Source organism: Ovis aries, chromosome 1, assembly GCF_016772045.2.
Source record: "Ovis aries strain OAR_USU_Benz2616 breed Rambouillet chromosome 1, ARS-UI_Ramb_v3.0, whole genome shotgun sequence".
NCBI classification, from domain to species: Eukaryota; Metazoa; Chordata; class Mammalia; order Artiodactyla; family Bovidae; genus Ovis; species Ovis aries.
In genome coordinates this window covers 7,254,850-7,268,803 of record NC_056054.1, presented here as the reverse complement: position 1 = coordinate 7,268,803, position 13,954 = coordinate 7,254,850, and the positions used below count along the sequence as shown (strand labels likewise).

Sequence of the window (13,954 nt, the reverse complement as noted above, 5' to 3'; positions counted from 1 at the left end):
ACAGTGGATTTTAAGTGTCAGGTCTCCACAGGTTTCAGGGCAGAGTTTTATTGGATTGCTTAGTCATGGTACTTGGTCATAATTTTTGAGAGTGGGTGTGGACTGCCTGCTATTCATTTTGGTAAAGAACAATTTCTGGTCTTGGACAGAGTCACACTCTTAAACCATTCAAGTGCACAGAGGCCTCAAAAAGTTCTGAGGCTCTGCCTGATGCAGTAAAGTCATCAAATCATTAACACGGTGACTATGTGTTTTTACAGCCCCTTTGCTCTGTGTAATCTACAGATGAACACTCGTGACACTGAGGCTTTAGAAGAACGACTGCCCTTATTGTTTAAATTGGACTATGAATTTCAGAATGACAGATAAGCACACACCTATGAGCCAAACCCTTGCCACCTTTTTCCTTTTCACCTAGAATCTTGATCTTGGTGAACTCCTGGGCAGGGGAGGGAGGGGAAGGAGCTTAAGAGCGCAGCAGCATGAGCATGCATATGCCTGAATCACTTTGTTCTACACCTATAGTTAATTGAAAAGATAAAAAAAGAATGTGATTCGAGTGGTGCTTGGGGGCTTCCAGCCAGTTAAACTGTTGCCTGTGGCGAGACCTAGAAAGCCCTGCCCTCTTTATCTCTAAAAGTAAACGCCCAGCAGTCTGTAGTTGACTGACAGCTATGGTCACGTGACACAGGCAAACATTAACTTGGTGCATAGTTTGGTTCCTGCGTTGTGTAAGTGAGAGAGGGCACTCCGGCAGGTGACCATCACGGCAGAGCAAGCATGACAGCAGGGTCCCAGGGGGAACGCCCAGTCATTCTGCTCCTGCTGCTGTGCACGCTCGGCCCCTCTGTGTCCCAGGCCGGGAAGCTGCTGGTGGTCCCGGTAGATGGCAGCCACTGGCTGAGTTTGGTCGGACCCCTCCAGCCCCTGCAGCAGAGGGGACATGACATAGTGGTCCTGGCACCTGACGCCTCTGTGTACATTAAAGAGGAAGCATTTTACACCTTGAAGAGGTACCCTGTGCCATTCCAAAGGGAGGACTTGGAAGAGACTTTTATCAGCCTCGGGCGTACTGTTTTTGAGGATGAGCCTTTCTTGAAGCGCGCGATCAAAACATACCAGAAAATCAAAAAGGACTCGGCTCTGCTCTTATCCGCCTGCTCCCACTTACTGCACAACAAGGAGCTGATGGCCTCCCTGACGGCAAGTAGCTTCGATGCCGTTTTGACAGACCCTTTCCTTCCCTGCGGCCCCATCGTGGCCCAGTACCTGTCTGTGCCTGCTGTGTTCTTCTTGAATGGACTGCCATGTGGCCTGGACTTTCAGGGTACCCAGAGCCCCAGTCCACCATCCTATGTGCCCAGGTATCTGTCCTTTAACTCAGATCACATGACCTTCCTGCAGCGGGTGAAGAACATGTTCATCACCTTGTCAGAGAGTTTCCTGTGCGATGTGGTTTATTCCCCGTACAGGCTACTTGCCTCCGAATTCCTTCAGAAAGACATGACTGTTCAGGATCTCATGAGCTCTGGGTCTGTTTGGCTTCTCAGAAATGACTTTGTGTTCAATTTCCCGAGGCCCATCATGCCCAACATAGTGTTTGTTGGTGGGATCAACTGCGCTAGCAAAAAGCCACTCTCTCAGGTGTGTATTTGAGTGGGAACTTTATATACCTGTATTCTAGCAAGAACTTTGAGTGAATGAACTTGTCATGGATCTGCTGAGACAGCCTCAAATGCCTTCTCTTGTTCATTTCTATTTCACCAGTCTCTTAGGAGTGAGTTGTGATTTATAACTCTTTGGCATCTTCTTCTAGTTTTTTTTTTTTTAATCGGAGACTTTAGGAAAGTGTACTTTGGCCATTTTATTCTGTGTGCTCCAGTGGATAGGAATCGATTAGATGTGACATGGGTTAAATGCCATGAACACAGGGCCCTGGGTCCAGGGTTCCTCGCAGAGAACAAAATTGTGCAGCATGCACTTTGCCCATGGTCAGGTCAGACTCACAAAAGTCAAGATTGCTGAAATAATTCTTTGGCATCTATAGATCTTGCGTGGCAGGGAAAATTGCCTTTATCTTCCCAGTTAAAAGTCCAGTTTCTAGATAATAAGAAGCTGAATACGGCAGTTCCATTTCTTATAATAAAGCAAATCACTAGACAGCCAGGTTCTGATGTTGGATTCAAAGCTCATGCATCTCACTCTCTTAAATGCTTATATATTAATGTTTTCACCCTCTGCAACTGGAAGTTTGCAGAAAAAAAAAAAGTAGCATTCGCATTCTCTTCCAAATCTCTACAGAGGGGACAGAGAATAGCAGGAGAGGTTCCTTCTAATGGGGGATTTGGGAAGGATTCTTCAAGTAGGTGACATTTCAGTGGGCATTCCTTCGTTTATTCGAGTATTGGTTGGGGATCTGCTGGTAGCCCAAGTGCTTTCCAGATGCTGACTCTGGCTCCTACTAGGGGCTACTATCACCCTCATAGAGTGATGAATCTTATTTTCAGTGAGATTCTGACATTCATATTTTATATTCTTTAAAAAATAATTATTTTTGACTTTGGGTCTTTGCTGCTGCCCAGGCTTTTCTCTAGTTGCAGTGAGAGGGACTTACGCCTCGTTGCGGTGCACAGGCTTCTCGTGACGGTGGCTTCTCAAATCCACTAATGGTTCTTAAAAGGGGTGAGATGTCATCAAACCAATGGGCATATCTCAGATCAAAGGAAAGAAAGTTAGCCAGCAGGTCCAAGCAAGATATTTTTGCTGTTGCATTTTGGCAAACAGCTTTTCTTTATGTAAGCGATTTTCTTCTTTATTTAGGATGTTTCATGGGAGAGACTGCAGAACTTTATCAACTGTCTTTCTTGATATCACGTCTTTATATCGTTTATTGACATATTTGCCCCTAAAGTGGTAAATTGTATTGAATGTGTGTTGGTTGCTGCCTTGTTTGGTGCAAGTGAGCTTAGATGTGAGAATATTTCTGTAAATTGTACCTGACAGTAGTTCCCAGTGTCTTACTGAAATTCTTTTAATTTGAAATTCCATTTTTAGACACTAATATCACCATTCCTGCACTGTTTTTGTTTACATTTCTCTCTAGTGCCTCCTTAGCACTCCAGATCTTCAACCTTCTTCCTTCTCTTTAAACAACATGAAGCAGGGACTTCCCTGGCAGTCCATTGGTTAAGACTCTGTGCTACCAATGAAGGGGGCGTGGGTTTGATTCTTGGTCAGGGAACTAAGACCCCACATACTGTGCTGCAAAAGATAAACACAACAAGATAAAGCCAAAAAAATCTACAGAGCCAACATTCTTAACCGAGTCAGGCAGATTCCTTTAACAGTGGAATTTCTCCTGTTTGCACTTAACAATCAACAGATATGATTATAACTCTTGCAGTTTATTTTTACTTTGCCTCGTCCTCTCCCTTTTTCTTGATTTATGCTGGTCTGTCACACTGCTGTTATCTTTTTTCCCCTTGGTTAATTAGTGCTGCTCTGCACTTCCTTCCCTCTACTGGGGATCATACTATTCCCAATGCTCTTGGTAAAAGTCCTGAACTTTCCAAGTATGAAGATGAAATCTTTGTTAATGAGAGTCCCTAGAGAAAGCACAGCTTGGTGTTGGGCATACCTTTGGGATGCCATCAAAGAATAAAGATGGTAGAACAATGCTGAGAGCAAAGGCATGACACTCAAGAATTCCAAGATGTCAGTCCCCTCTCAGGCTGAGAACACCTCTGAGAGTACACAGAGATCCAGAGATGGTGTCCACCCATCCACGCTGGTTGTAAGGAGAACAGTCAAACAGGATCGGTAAGAACAGACTTGAAGATGATGAAGAGAAGAAAGAGTGGTGACAAGGAAGCCTGCAGTGTTCCTAAGTGGCTCTGAATGTACAATGATAAAGCAACACATTTCCAACATAGTGTTTCATGAGTCTCCTTGCAAAACAAAAGGCATCTGGGAAGGAAAGATCTAATAAAAGCCTAGAACTCAAAATACTAAACTCACAGCCAAAGTCAGGACTTCTAGTAAAAGCCTCCTGGGTTTCGAAGTCAGTACACTTGACAAACAGGAGATTAACAAGGCCCAGGATGCCTGATAACACTGCAACTACTTCTGAACCTGGAAAGGTCAACAATACTCTGCTACATGCCACGGTTCTCAGTCACCCGAGATGCAGCGGTGACGGAGGCAGGGGTCCGTGTCCCGTAGCAGTGGCACCTGGCATCCGGCTTTTTTACCTCTGGACACCAGCTCTCAGGGCCCCGGGCCACAGTGCGTGGACAGGGGCAGGAGATTGGACGTTCTTCACCTGTGCGGTCTTACCTTTTGTTGTTGGCAAGCCACATGTTTGTTATGCAAAAAGCTGATTAATGAAATTGAAGAAAAAGGTTCTTTTTTCAATAAATGGTTTATTTTAGGTGGGGGGGAAAGCCTCCTGGGCGTGTAGGCATGTATTTTCCCTTTGAGGGGGCCTCATTTTTTCTGGAATGGGATAAAAGATAGGGGATTAAGGTTTATTGTGGTTAGCATTGTTGCTTCACACTTTGGCCTGACTCCAGAGAGTGTGGACTCAGGGCAAGGTTTAGCTGTTGTTGCTGTTATTGTTTAGTCGCTAAGTCGTGTCTGACTGCGACCCCATGGACTGCAGCCCATCAGGCTCCTCTGTCCATGGGATTTCCCTGGCAAGAATGCTGGAGTGGGTTGCTATTTCCTTCTCCAAGGGATCTTCCTGACCCAGGGATCGAACCTGCATCTCCTGCATTGGCAAGCTGATTCTTTACTCTGAGCCACTAGGCAAGCCAGGGCAAGGTTTAAGGAAGTTTTGCCAAGTACGGGGTGGACCTCACCATTATGGAATCCTGTACTGGCCCAGAATCAACACTGGCCTTAATAACATAACCTCTGCAGTTTGTCATTCTGTAATTTGTAGATGAACTTTCATGCCATTTAAACTCCAACCAAGTGCTACTATTTAGCTTTCAATGTTTATGGCTCTGTGTGTTCTTTTTATGCTAATCACATCCTGCAACTGAGTGGGTGCAGCGGGGACATTAGACTTGGTCCTTTCTAGACAAGGCTAAAGCCCTAAGAGTGGGTTTCGTGAAGGAGAAGAGGTCTAGAAAATGGAGGAAATTTAGCGTGGGGGTAGGCAGAATGATATTGCCTCCCTGATCTTTCCAATAAGCCTGATAAGAAAGGCCAAGACAGCTGCCAGGAGCCAGGGACCTCAAAGAGGGCTTGAGGCTGGTGGGGGCAGACTAGACAGTGGGCTGGCCTGGGAATAGGGCTGGCCAGTGTTTGGGTTTTATGGCCATGTTCAGACTCAAGGTTGGCAGCCATCTGTGAAAATCAGGTGTGCTGGGCCCTGTCTGAAGTCTTCTAGGTCACAGCCAGGGTAGACAGCATCGTGGTTTGTTCAGGACTGTTCTGATTTTAGGGTTTCCCAGGTGGTGCTAGTGGTAAAGACTCCACCCGCCAACGCAGATTTGAGAGATACAGGTTCAATCCCTGGGTTGGAAGATCCCTTGGAGGAGGGCATGGCAACCCGCTCTAGTATTCTTCCTTGGAGAATCCCATGGACAGGGCAGCCTGGCGGGCTACAGTCCATGGGGTTACAAAGAGTCAGACACAATTGAAGTGACTTAGCATGCACACACGTTCTGGTTTTAACACAGAGAGTCCCAAGAAACCCCTCAGTTCACACAGTCTCACTACTGGCCGTGGCATTCATTGCTGCAGCTAGGTCGCTTCAGTTGTGTCCGACTCTATGTGACCCCATAGATAGCAGCTCACCAGGCTCCCCTGTCCCTGGGATTCTCCAGGCAAGACCATTGGAGTGGGTTGCCATTTCCTTCTCCAATGCATGAAAGTGAAAAGTGAAAGTGAAGTCACTCAGTCATGTCCGACTCTTCGTGACCCCATGGACTGCAGCCTACCAGGCTCCTCCGCCCATGGGATTTGCCAGGCAAGAGTACTGGAGAGGAGTGCTATCGCCGTCTCCGTGGCATTCTTTGGAGACATATGAAACCATCTGGAGACGCTCAGGGAGTGAATTAGATCATCAATAACCGACAGTTCAGGGAAAATTGCCCTGCTAGTGCCTTGCTCTGTTTCCTTCAAGTAGATTCCCATCGCATGTGTGTGCATGCACGGGTAGTGTGTGTGTTTCGTGAAGCTTGGAGCACTCTGGAGTTGGCTCTGAAGTTTGGGAACAGATCACGCAGTGCTAAGATTATTGCCCAAGGCTGACTCTAGGGTTTTCCTTCCTTTCTTTTTGAGAGACACCCACCATTCATCTCCAGGTTCTAGTTTCAACATTGTGACTAATGCTGCTTTTCTTCTGATTGCACTATTCCTGTTGCATCTTGCCAAAACAGTTTGGTGTCATTTTAGGAGGACTCCAAAGAGTTCTGGTACCATAGTTCTTTATGTATCAGTGTAGAGAAGAATTCGGTGAGAGGCAGAGTGATAGATAAGAAGTGATTTATTAGGGTAGGATGCTTGTGAGGCTTACATGGGGCTTCCTGAGTGGCTCAGTGGTAAAGAAAAATATACCTGCAATGCAGAAGATGGAGGAGACACTGCAGGTTCGATCCCTGGGTCAGGAAGATCCCTTGGAGGAGGGCATGGCGACCCACTCCAGTATTCTTGCCTGGAGAATCCCATGGATGGGGGAGCCTGGCGGGCCACAGTCCATAGGGTCGCACAGAGCTGGACACGACTGAAGTGACTGAGCACACACCCTTGAGACTTCCAAGAGGGTGGGTGAGAAATGCCACACCTGAGAACTTAGTGTGCGACAGTTTTATGATCAAAGGAAAAGCAGGGAGGGGAAGAAGACCTTTGTCTTCCTTGAGTAGACTTCGCGCTTCCGTCATCTGCTCCTCCTGCAGGAGCGTTTTCCTGTCCCTGTATGGTCAAGCTAGGTACACGATTATGTGTGCAGACAGCAAGTCCTAGGAATCATTAACTTGCTGAACTCACTGGGCAGGATGTGGGTCACATGCTGCCATTGTTTTGCTGTTTGGGGGCACGCACCATGCTTTTGCTGCCTGGTTTTGTTGTTAAGCAAGCCTGCTTGGTTTTGTAGTTAAGGAAACCTGCTCTCTCAAGTAATCGTGAACTTACAAGGGTCTCCTGTTTTTCTACTTATAATTCCCTAGTGGGATTAATTATGTAATCATCTATTGTGTCCCTTCATTCTATCCCTATTATTTTCAGAGCTTTCATTTCACATTGATCTCCAAGTCTATCCCTTATTCCTTAAGGGATAGGCCTTTGCCAAGTCATAAACTCTAACCTGTACTTACTACCTGGGATCCCTGCCATCTCTGATTCTCACGCTACACACACAGACATTTTCTAATATCCATCTTCCTGCTTCATTCAAGGAACCACAGGTTACTTGGGTTCTAGTAGTTGTAAGATTCATTGTTAACTGGCAAATCAATCCTAGTTGATAGCTCAAATACACCAAAACTCACTTGGGTTCAGTCCTTGGTCGGGGAACCCACAAGCTGCATGGCAAGCCCCCCGCCAATTACTCCTTGACTTAAAAAGTCGTCATGAGGGCAATAGGATGCTGTTAGTAAAGGGAAGGACTTTGAATGCACTCAGGCCCTAGTTTTTGAATGATCCTGTCTCACATGCAGAGGAAAACAAGCTGGTGTAATCCACACAGGGGTCGGCACGCCACCCTCTCTCTGTTCTCCATTCCTTATTCCTTGGGTCACCTGGCCCTGAAGTTTCTTCCGAAAGTTTCGTTGCCTTGTCTTGAACTTTGTCCTAAAGTAGCCAAGGCTGTGTGCCTGCAGGTGATCTTTGCTGGATGCTTCCTGAGACAATGGAGCAGCCTTATACGTGCAGGCTTCCTTGGATGACCGTGAGGGATGTAGTGAATTAGGAGCAGGAAGCAGGCACTAGGTGAGGGGCGTATGCTGTGTGGGTGAAAACTGTGCCTGTTTCTCCTTCCTTCCAAGAGGCTTTGGTGGTCAAGGTCTACTCACATGCCCTTCACCTTCTCTGAACCCCACAGAAGGGGCTCAGTCTCTGGGACACACTTGGGAAGGGTTTCTGTCCCCTATTTGTGTTTTTCATACCTAGGGTGGAACAGTTTACGTTTTACAGTACATATGGAATCAGCAGAGAAAGATTCAAATAAGTTTCTGTATATTCTTTCTGCTAAAGCAGGCAAGTTGACTGAAACACCTTAGAAACTCTTATCCAGGAAAGGTTGGGAAAATGCATGGTTGACTGGTTACATTTTAGTACGGAGTTGACATGGATATGAGATTTACTCGTTCAAGTGTATTGACTGCCATAGGGAAACTCTGCCACAGGCTGGAGGGAGGCAAGAGTTGTGGAAGGATTTTTTTGCTATTTGAAGTTTTTCCTTAATCATGAGTCTAATTCTTAATGCCCTCTGTAGCTTTGTGCTTTGACTTCATTCATTCTTTCAGCATAAAAAGAATATTCTAGAAGTCTTGAAAAGTAATATGGGTCTTTACATAGATTTTCTTAGAGAGGAAGTGCCGGAGCTTTCGAGTCCGCAGAGTTTGCTGGAATTCTATTTGGACAGTGTTTCTCTCCTCCCATGTTTCTTTTCATGGAATCTGCTGAAATCTCGCTCCTCTCTCCAGGAGGCTCCTTCCGCTTTCCTCCCTTCTTACTGTTGCCTTCAGCTCATTCGTTCAGCCCTCCTCCCCAAAGCCTGCTTTCTTCCAAACTCTCCCAGCTGCATGGAGCCCTGGAGCAAAGGATCTGGCTTTACCTCTGGTCACTTTTCTCTCAGAAACTTGACATATGACTTGGAGTCTACATTTCAGAGGAGAACCCAGGTGATAACTCTGTAAGCAGGAAGCCCTCCTCCTTTGGGATGGAAAGGACTTGGAGAGGGAGGGATGTTACAACACACATTAATACTTTGTGTCTCTATCACACACACACACACACACACACACACACACACACAAATACACACTCCTGTGATCACTTTCTTAAGAGGAAGCTACCTTATTCAGAGCTGAATGCATATAGTCATCAAAGAATATGAGAAAAAATTGACTGGAAATTTCTCTTCTGCTTCTAGGAATTTGAAGCCTATGTAAATGCTTCTGGAGAACATGGAATTGTGATTTTCTCTTTGGGCTCAATGGTCTCAGAGATTCCGGAGCAGAAAGCTATGGAAATTGCTGATGCTTTGGGCAAAATACCTCAGACAGTAAGAAGATTCTATATGATTTTTTAAAATATCTATCTTCACAAGAGTTCTAACCCCAGACTTTCAATAACTAAATTAATTTATGAGTTGGGCTTTAAACTTGGATTTCCCTGCCACTTCCCAATTATTACTAATAATCCAAAGGTTTTTTTTTTTTTTTCTATTTCATTCTCAACTACGCTGTTAAACCATGATCCACTGCATGAGGAGGACTCTTTCTCTCTTAACTGACTCAAAAGTATATTAAAGAGAATTTATTTTTTAAAATAAAATGAGCAGGATAGTGTTTCTTCATATTGCATAAGAATATTTCTCCAGAAAGCAGTTGGTTAGGACACTGGATTCATTTCTTATATTTCTGCTTTTGTAGTTCCATGCCCACTCATTTTATTAAGTAATTTCCCTTGAAGTTCAGAAAAGTGCAAAAATCATAGATATACAATTTGCTGAATTTTCAGATTCACAAAGTGAACACACCCATGGAATCAAGCCTCGGAGCAAGACACAGAATGTTACCTGTCCCCAAAAGCCTTCTTACCTACCTTTTCCAAGGTTATATTCATTCAGAGACTCCAATTTCTAGCTACTATAGCTGATGTCTTGTTTTTTTTTTTTAATTTTTATTTTTACTTTATTTTACTTTACAATGCTGTATTGGTTTTGCCATACATTGACATGAATCCACCATGGGTGTACATGCATTCGCAAACATGAACCCCCTCCCACCTCCCTCCCCATAACATCTCTCTGGGTCATCCCTGTGCACCAGCCCCAAGCATGTCTTGTTTTTAAAATTGTATGTGTACGTTCTTAAACTCGGGTTTTTTTTCTTCTTCTGCAAGGTCCTGTGGCGGTACACTGGGACTCCACCACCGAATCTTGCGAAGAATACGAAACTTGTCAAGTGGCTGCCCCAAAATGATCTGCTTGGTACGTGGGGAGGATTTAGCATGTAGGGTCTAACCGAGGTTAAATTAAGAAAGTGGCTCAGGCAGAGCTATTCTAAAGGATTATTTAGCCGGAAAGGATTATTATCAATGTATCCCACATTGCCTTTTACCCAGTAGGATATCTCAACCCACATGCGCTTCTGCACATTTCTGCAAGGGCCATGTGTGGATGGCACTGGGCCCTGAGCATGCTTGGAGAACCCAGACGATGTCAGATGTTGAAACTCAGTGGCTTGACTGGTGGCATCACCCCCTGCTTTTCTCCTCAGGTCACCCAAAGACTCGGGCCTTTATCACACATTCCGGCTCCCATGGCGTTTATGAAGGAATATGCAATGGCGTTCCCATGGTGATGATGCCCTTGTTTGGTGATCAGATGGACAATGCAAAGCGCATGGAGACCCGGGGAGCTGGAATAACCTTGAATGTCCTGGAAATGAGTTCGGGAGATTTAGAAAATGCCCTGAAAGCTGTCATCAATGAAAAAAGGTAAGAGAAAAACTACCCAGGAATACTTGCTACTTGTATTTTGGCCATCGCCTCATAATAACCATTCAGATGTGACAACAAGCACACCAAGATCTAGTTTATAAGTAAGATGACTTGGGGTTATTACCACTCATTTTATACAAAGGTGCTTTAATTTCTATAGAATTTATCATAAAAATGATTTTAAATATTATTTCCCTTATTTTAAGTAATTTGTACTTAAAATTTCAATTTATTTTAAAAATGTCAATATAATAAATGTCTGATCTCTAAGTTCCTGCAAAGAAAGAAATATTCCATTAGAAGAAGCATAGTGTCCAAGATAAAAACAAATCAGTTACTTAAGGTATGGTTTTTCCCAGCACTGAAACCTGTGAGAAATTTGGTCCATGGGGATTTAAAAATCTGTGTGTGTGTGTGTGTGTGTGTGTGTGAGAGAGAGAGATGTGCTGTGACAAAGGCTTGTGATAAAAGCAAAGTCAAGTTTGTTCAAATGTGGCTCTGAAAGCAAATCAATAGGCAAAAGCCATTAGATCAGATTATCTTTGCGTGAACTTTATTGCATTGCTGTCAATTGCTACAAGTAATAGGCTGATCAGAACCTTCTAGGAAGAAGTTATGGACAGGAGTGGACTTCATCCAACAGTCAGCTCTGTATGTGCACATGCGTGCGTGTGTGTATGTGTATGTATCTATGAGAGTATCAGGAACCTTTACCCATAGTTTCTTCATTTTGAAGGAGACATCAGTCAGGATGTAAAAAGACTGGAATGTTCGCATAGGAAGAGACACTATACAGGGGAACTATGATGGTGCTCACATGCATGTGATGCTTCTGATTAAAAAAGAATTGTCTACATAACCCTAGGATAAAGTGCCCACAGTGTTAGTAACAACCTTTGCAGAGCAGTTGATGTGGTTCTTATCCACCATTTCAATTGGCTTCTGGCAGCCCAGCTTGTCAGCATTAGGTCATGCTGCTAATGCATCACTACAGTTAAAGCCTGATTTCTTTCCATATGCTGGTAACTCATTCTTGAGGTTTGTATTAGTAACATAACTTTGACCTTTTGTTCAGTGATATGGACAACTACTTATAATCGAAAAGTGACTTGGTAGAAGTTCTCTAGTACATTACTATCTAAAAAAAAAAAAAACACCACTAATCAGTCATTTCAAGTTACTAACTTTATTTCTTTCTGACCCATCACATGTGAATCTCCTTGTTCCCCAAACTCTAAACTGGGACTGCACCCAGCTTAGAGAAGTGGAAAGATAAAGAGATAAAGAGAAGATAAAGAGAAGTGGAAAAATTTCCAACATCGTGTTATAAAACCAGGCCCAGGTGCTTAATAAATTAATGAGTGAAAGTATAAGAAAATCTATTTTGTATGAGACAATTTATATAAAAAGAAGGTGTTTAACAGAATTTATGGCCAAATATTAGTAGTACATTATAATAATGTACCCATATGAAATGATGGACATGTTTAAGGTCAGATATGACCAGGGACAGGGGAGCCTGGTGGGCTGCCGTTTATGGGGTTGCACAGAGTCGGACACGACTAAAGCGACTTAGCAGCAGCAGCATGACCATAATCACCCCTGAATAAGTGTCTTGCTTTTCCCTTTCTTCTCTCTTTTCCTCCCCTTGCCACCTCCTCCTTCCCCTTCTCTTCCTTCTCTTTCTCTTCTTCTAGTGCATCCATACTAAGGGATGAAGTATCAAACCCATTTTGGATTTGGATATTGACTCAGCTGTTCACACAGTCCAAAATAAACAGGAACCCATTTTTTCCTTAACAGGCTGCATAGACACTCCCTCATGCAAAATTTAGCAGTTAGATGGTCTGATGCCTCAGTAGTTGAAAGTATATCACTGTCTTGGATATGGCACTTTAAAATGTCTTTTATGTTGGCTAGAAGTGATTATTTGCAATCCCATTGAATGGGAAATCATTAATAATTTCTGAGATGACCTGTTCCTTTATTTCTTTATCTTGTTACCAAAAAGTATGACTAATTTCCTATAAGGATATCACTAAAAAGAGAAGAAGAAGAATAGGAAGCAAGTTTCAAATAACTTAAAATTAAAATTTTGGCTTCCAGTTTTAAGAGATAAAGAATATTTAGTGTGTGAGTGTGTGTGTGTGTGTGTATTTCTGATTACAATAGAAACTCTACCACGTTTGGAAAATCTGGTAGCATTCCTAACTGGAAGGAAGGATAGAGGGAGGATGGCTCACTACTGATGGTGTTCCAGGCATTCACATAACTGTCTTTGTGTTCAGCTATAAGGAAAACATCATGCGCCTCTCCAGACTTCACAAGGACCGCCCCATAGAGCCTCTGGACCTGGCTGTATTCTGGGTGGAGTTTGTGATGAGGCACAAGGGGGCATCCCACCTGCGCCCTGCAGCCCATGACCTCACCTGGTACCAGTACCACTCTCTGGATGTAATTGGCTTCCTCCTGGCGGTCACGCTGACAGTCATCTTCATCACCTTTAAGGCCTGTGCCTTCACCTTCCGGAAATGCTTTGGGAAGAAAGAGCGAGTCAAGAAATCTCATAAATCCAAGACACACTGAGAACTGGGTTGGAAACTTTAGAGAAAGGTTAAATTCATGTTATGCTTACTCAAGAACTACTTTGCCAGGAAATGATGCCCCAGGGTGTGTTTTGAAAAATAAAAATGACCCAGTCCCTAGTCGCACACACAGGTAGAGATATGTGAGTCTCTTTGCTGCTCCCTCCAGTACTTTAATCCGGACTTCACTCGTCTTTCAAATGACTTAAGAGAACTGGTAGGTCCTTCCTTCAACCTACAGTACTATTCCTAGCCAGAAATGAGACCTGTCTGGGGACCATGTCTTCCTCCCCCTCCCCCAGGAATGTGTCCAGCATCGGTAGATACATTCCTCCACCAGTTACGGCTGGTTCTCAATTATGCTTGTGTTTCACAGATGCCTGTGTGCATCTAAAGAAGATGTGTCTTCCTTGTCCTTGATGTGATATGAATGAATGACATGGAGTTCTTCTGAGACAGTGTATAATTTCTGACTTTAGTGGGGAAAGAATGATGTATGAAATTGGTGGGTGATATGCCTGAGTAGATAATCATTGCTTGTACCAAACAGATCTGAATTTGACAGATGCCTAAATTATAGTGACTGGAAAGTATATTTTTTCTGATGTGATAACTAAAAATACATTAATAAATTTATGTTAATTATATTTGTTAGGTGTTCGGTCTATGGGTGTTGCATTTATTTATTATTAAAC

General features: G+C 43.7%; 5 protein-coding genes across 5 annotated transcripts in view; all 5 read left to right on the top strand.

Moving 5' to 3' along the window:
• UGT1A9 (UDP glucuronosyltransferase 1 family, polypeptide A9) overlaps positions 1-13,905 on the top strand; it is a 171,174-nt gene extending 157,269 nt beyond the window's left edge. The window contains 4 exon segments of the mRNA NM_001009189.1: positions 9,101-9,232; positions 10,075-10,162; positions 10,452-10,671; positions 12,963-13,905. Of these exon segments, the coding sequence (NP_001009189.1) occupies positions 9,101-9,232; positions 10,075-10,162; positions 10,452-10,671; positions 12,963-13,260 (738 nt within the window). The 3' untranslated portion in view covers positions 13,261-13,905.
• The window catches only part of UGT1A6 (UDP glucuronosyltransferase 1 family, polypeptide A6), a 159,093-nt gene extending 145,187 nt beyond the window's left edge, over positions 1-13,906 (top strand). The window contains 4 exon segments of the mRNA NM_001205146.2: positions 9,101-9,232; positions 10,075-10,162; positions 10,452-10,671; positions 12,963-13,906. Coding sequence (NP_001192075.1) covers positions 9,101-9,232; positions 10,075-10,162; positions 10,452-10,671; positions 12,963-13,260 — 738 coding nt within the window. The 3' untranslated portion in view covers positions 13,261-13,906.
• Positions 1-13,906, top strand: part of UGT1A3 (UDP glucuronosyltransferase 1 family, polypeptide A3) — a 128,937-nt gene extending 115,031 nt beyond the window's left edge. Inside the window, 4 exon segments of the mRNA NM_001205148.1 lie at positions 9,101-9,232; positions 10,075-10,162; positions 10,452-10,671; positions 12,963-13,906. Coding sequence (NP_001192077.1) covers positions 9,101-9,232; positions 10,075-10,162; positions 10,452-10,671; positions 12,963-13,260 — 738 coding nt within the window. The 3' untranslated portion in view covers positions 13,261-13,906.
• UGT1A4 (UDP glucuronosyltransferase 1 family, polypeptide A4) overlaps positions 1-13,906 on the top strand; it is a 66,839-nt gene extending 52,933 nt beyond the window's left edge. Inside the window, 4 exon segments of the mRNA NM_001205149.1 lie at positions 9,101-9,232; positions 10,075-10,162; positions 10,452-10,671; positions 12,963-13,906. Of these exon segments, the coding sequence (NP_001192078.1) occupies positions 9,101-9,232; positions 10,075-10,162; positions 10,452-10,671; positions 12,963-13,260 (738 nt within the window). The 3' untranslated portion in view covers positions 13,261-13,906.
• UGT1A1 (UDP glucuronosyltransferase family 1 member A1) lies at positions 748-13,906 on the top strand. The gene is given in 5 exon segments (NM_001205147.1): positions 748-1,644; positions 9,101-9,232; positions 10,075-10,162; positions 10,452-10,671; positions 12,963-13,906. Coding segments are annotated over 5 exon segments (1,602 nt in total). The 5' UTR covers positions 748-780; the 3' UTR covers positions 13,261-13,906.
• Positions 13,907-13,954: the final 48 nt, after the last annotated feature.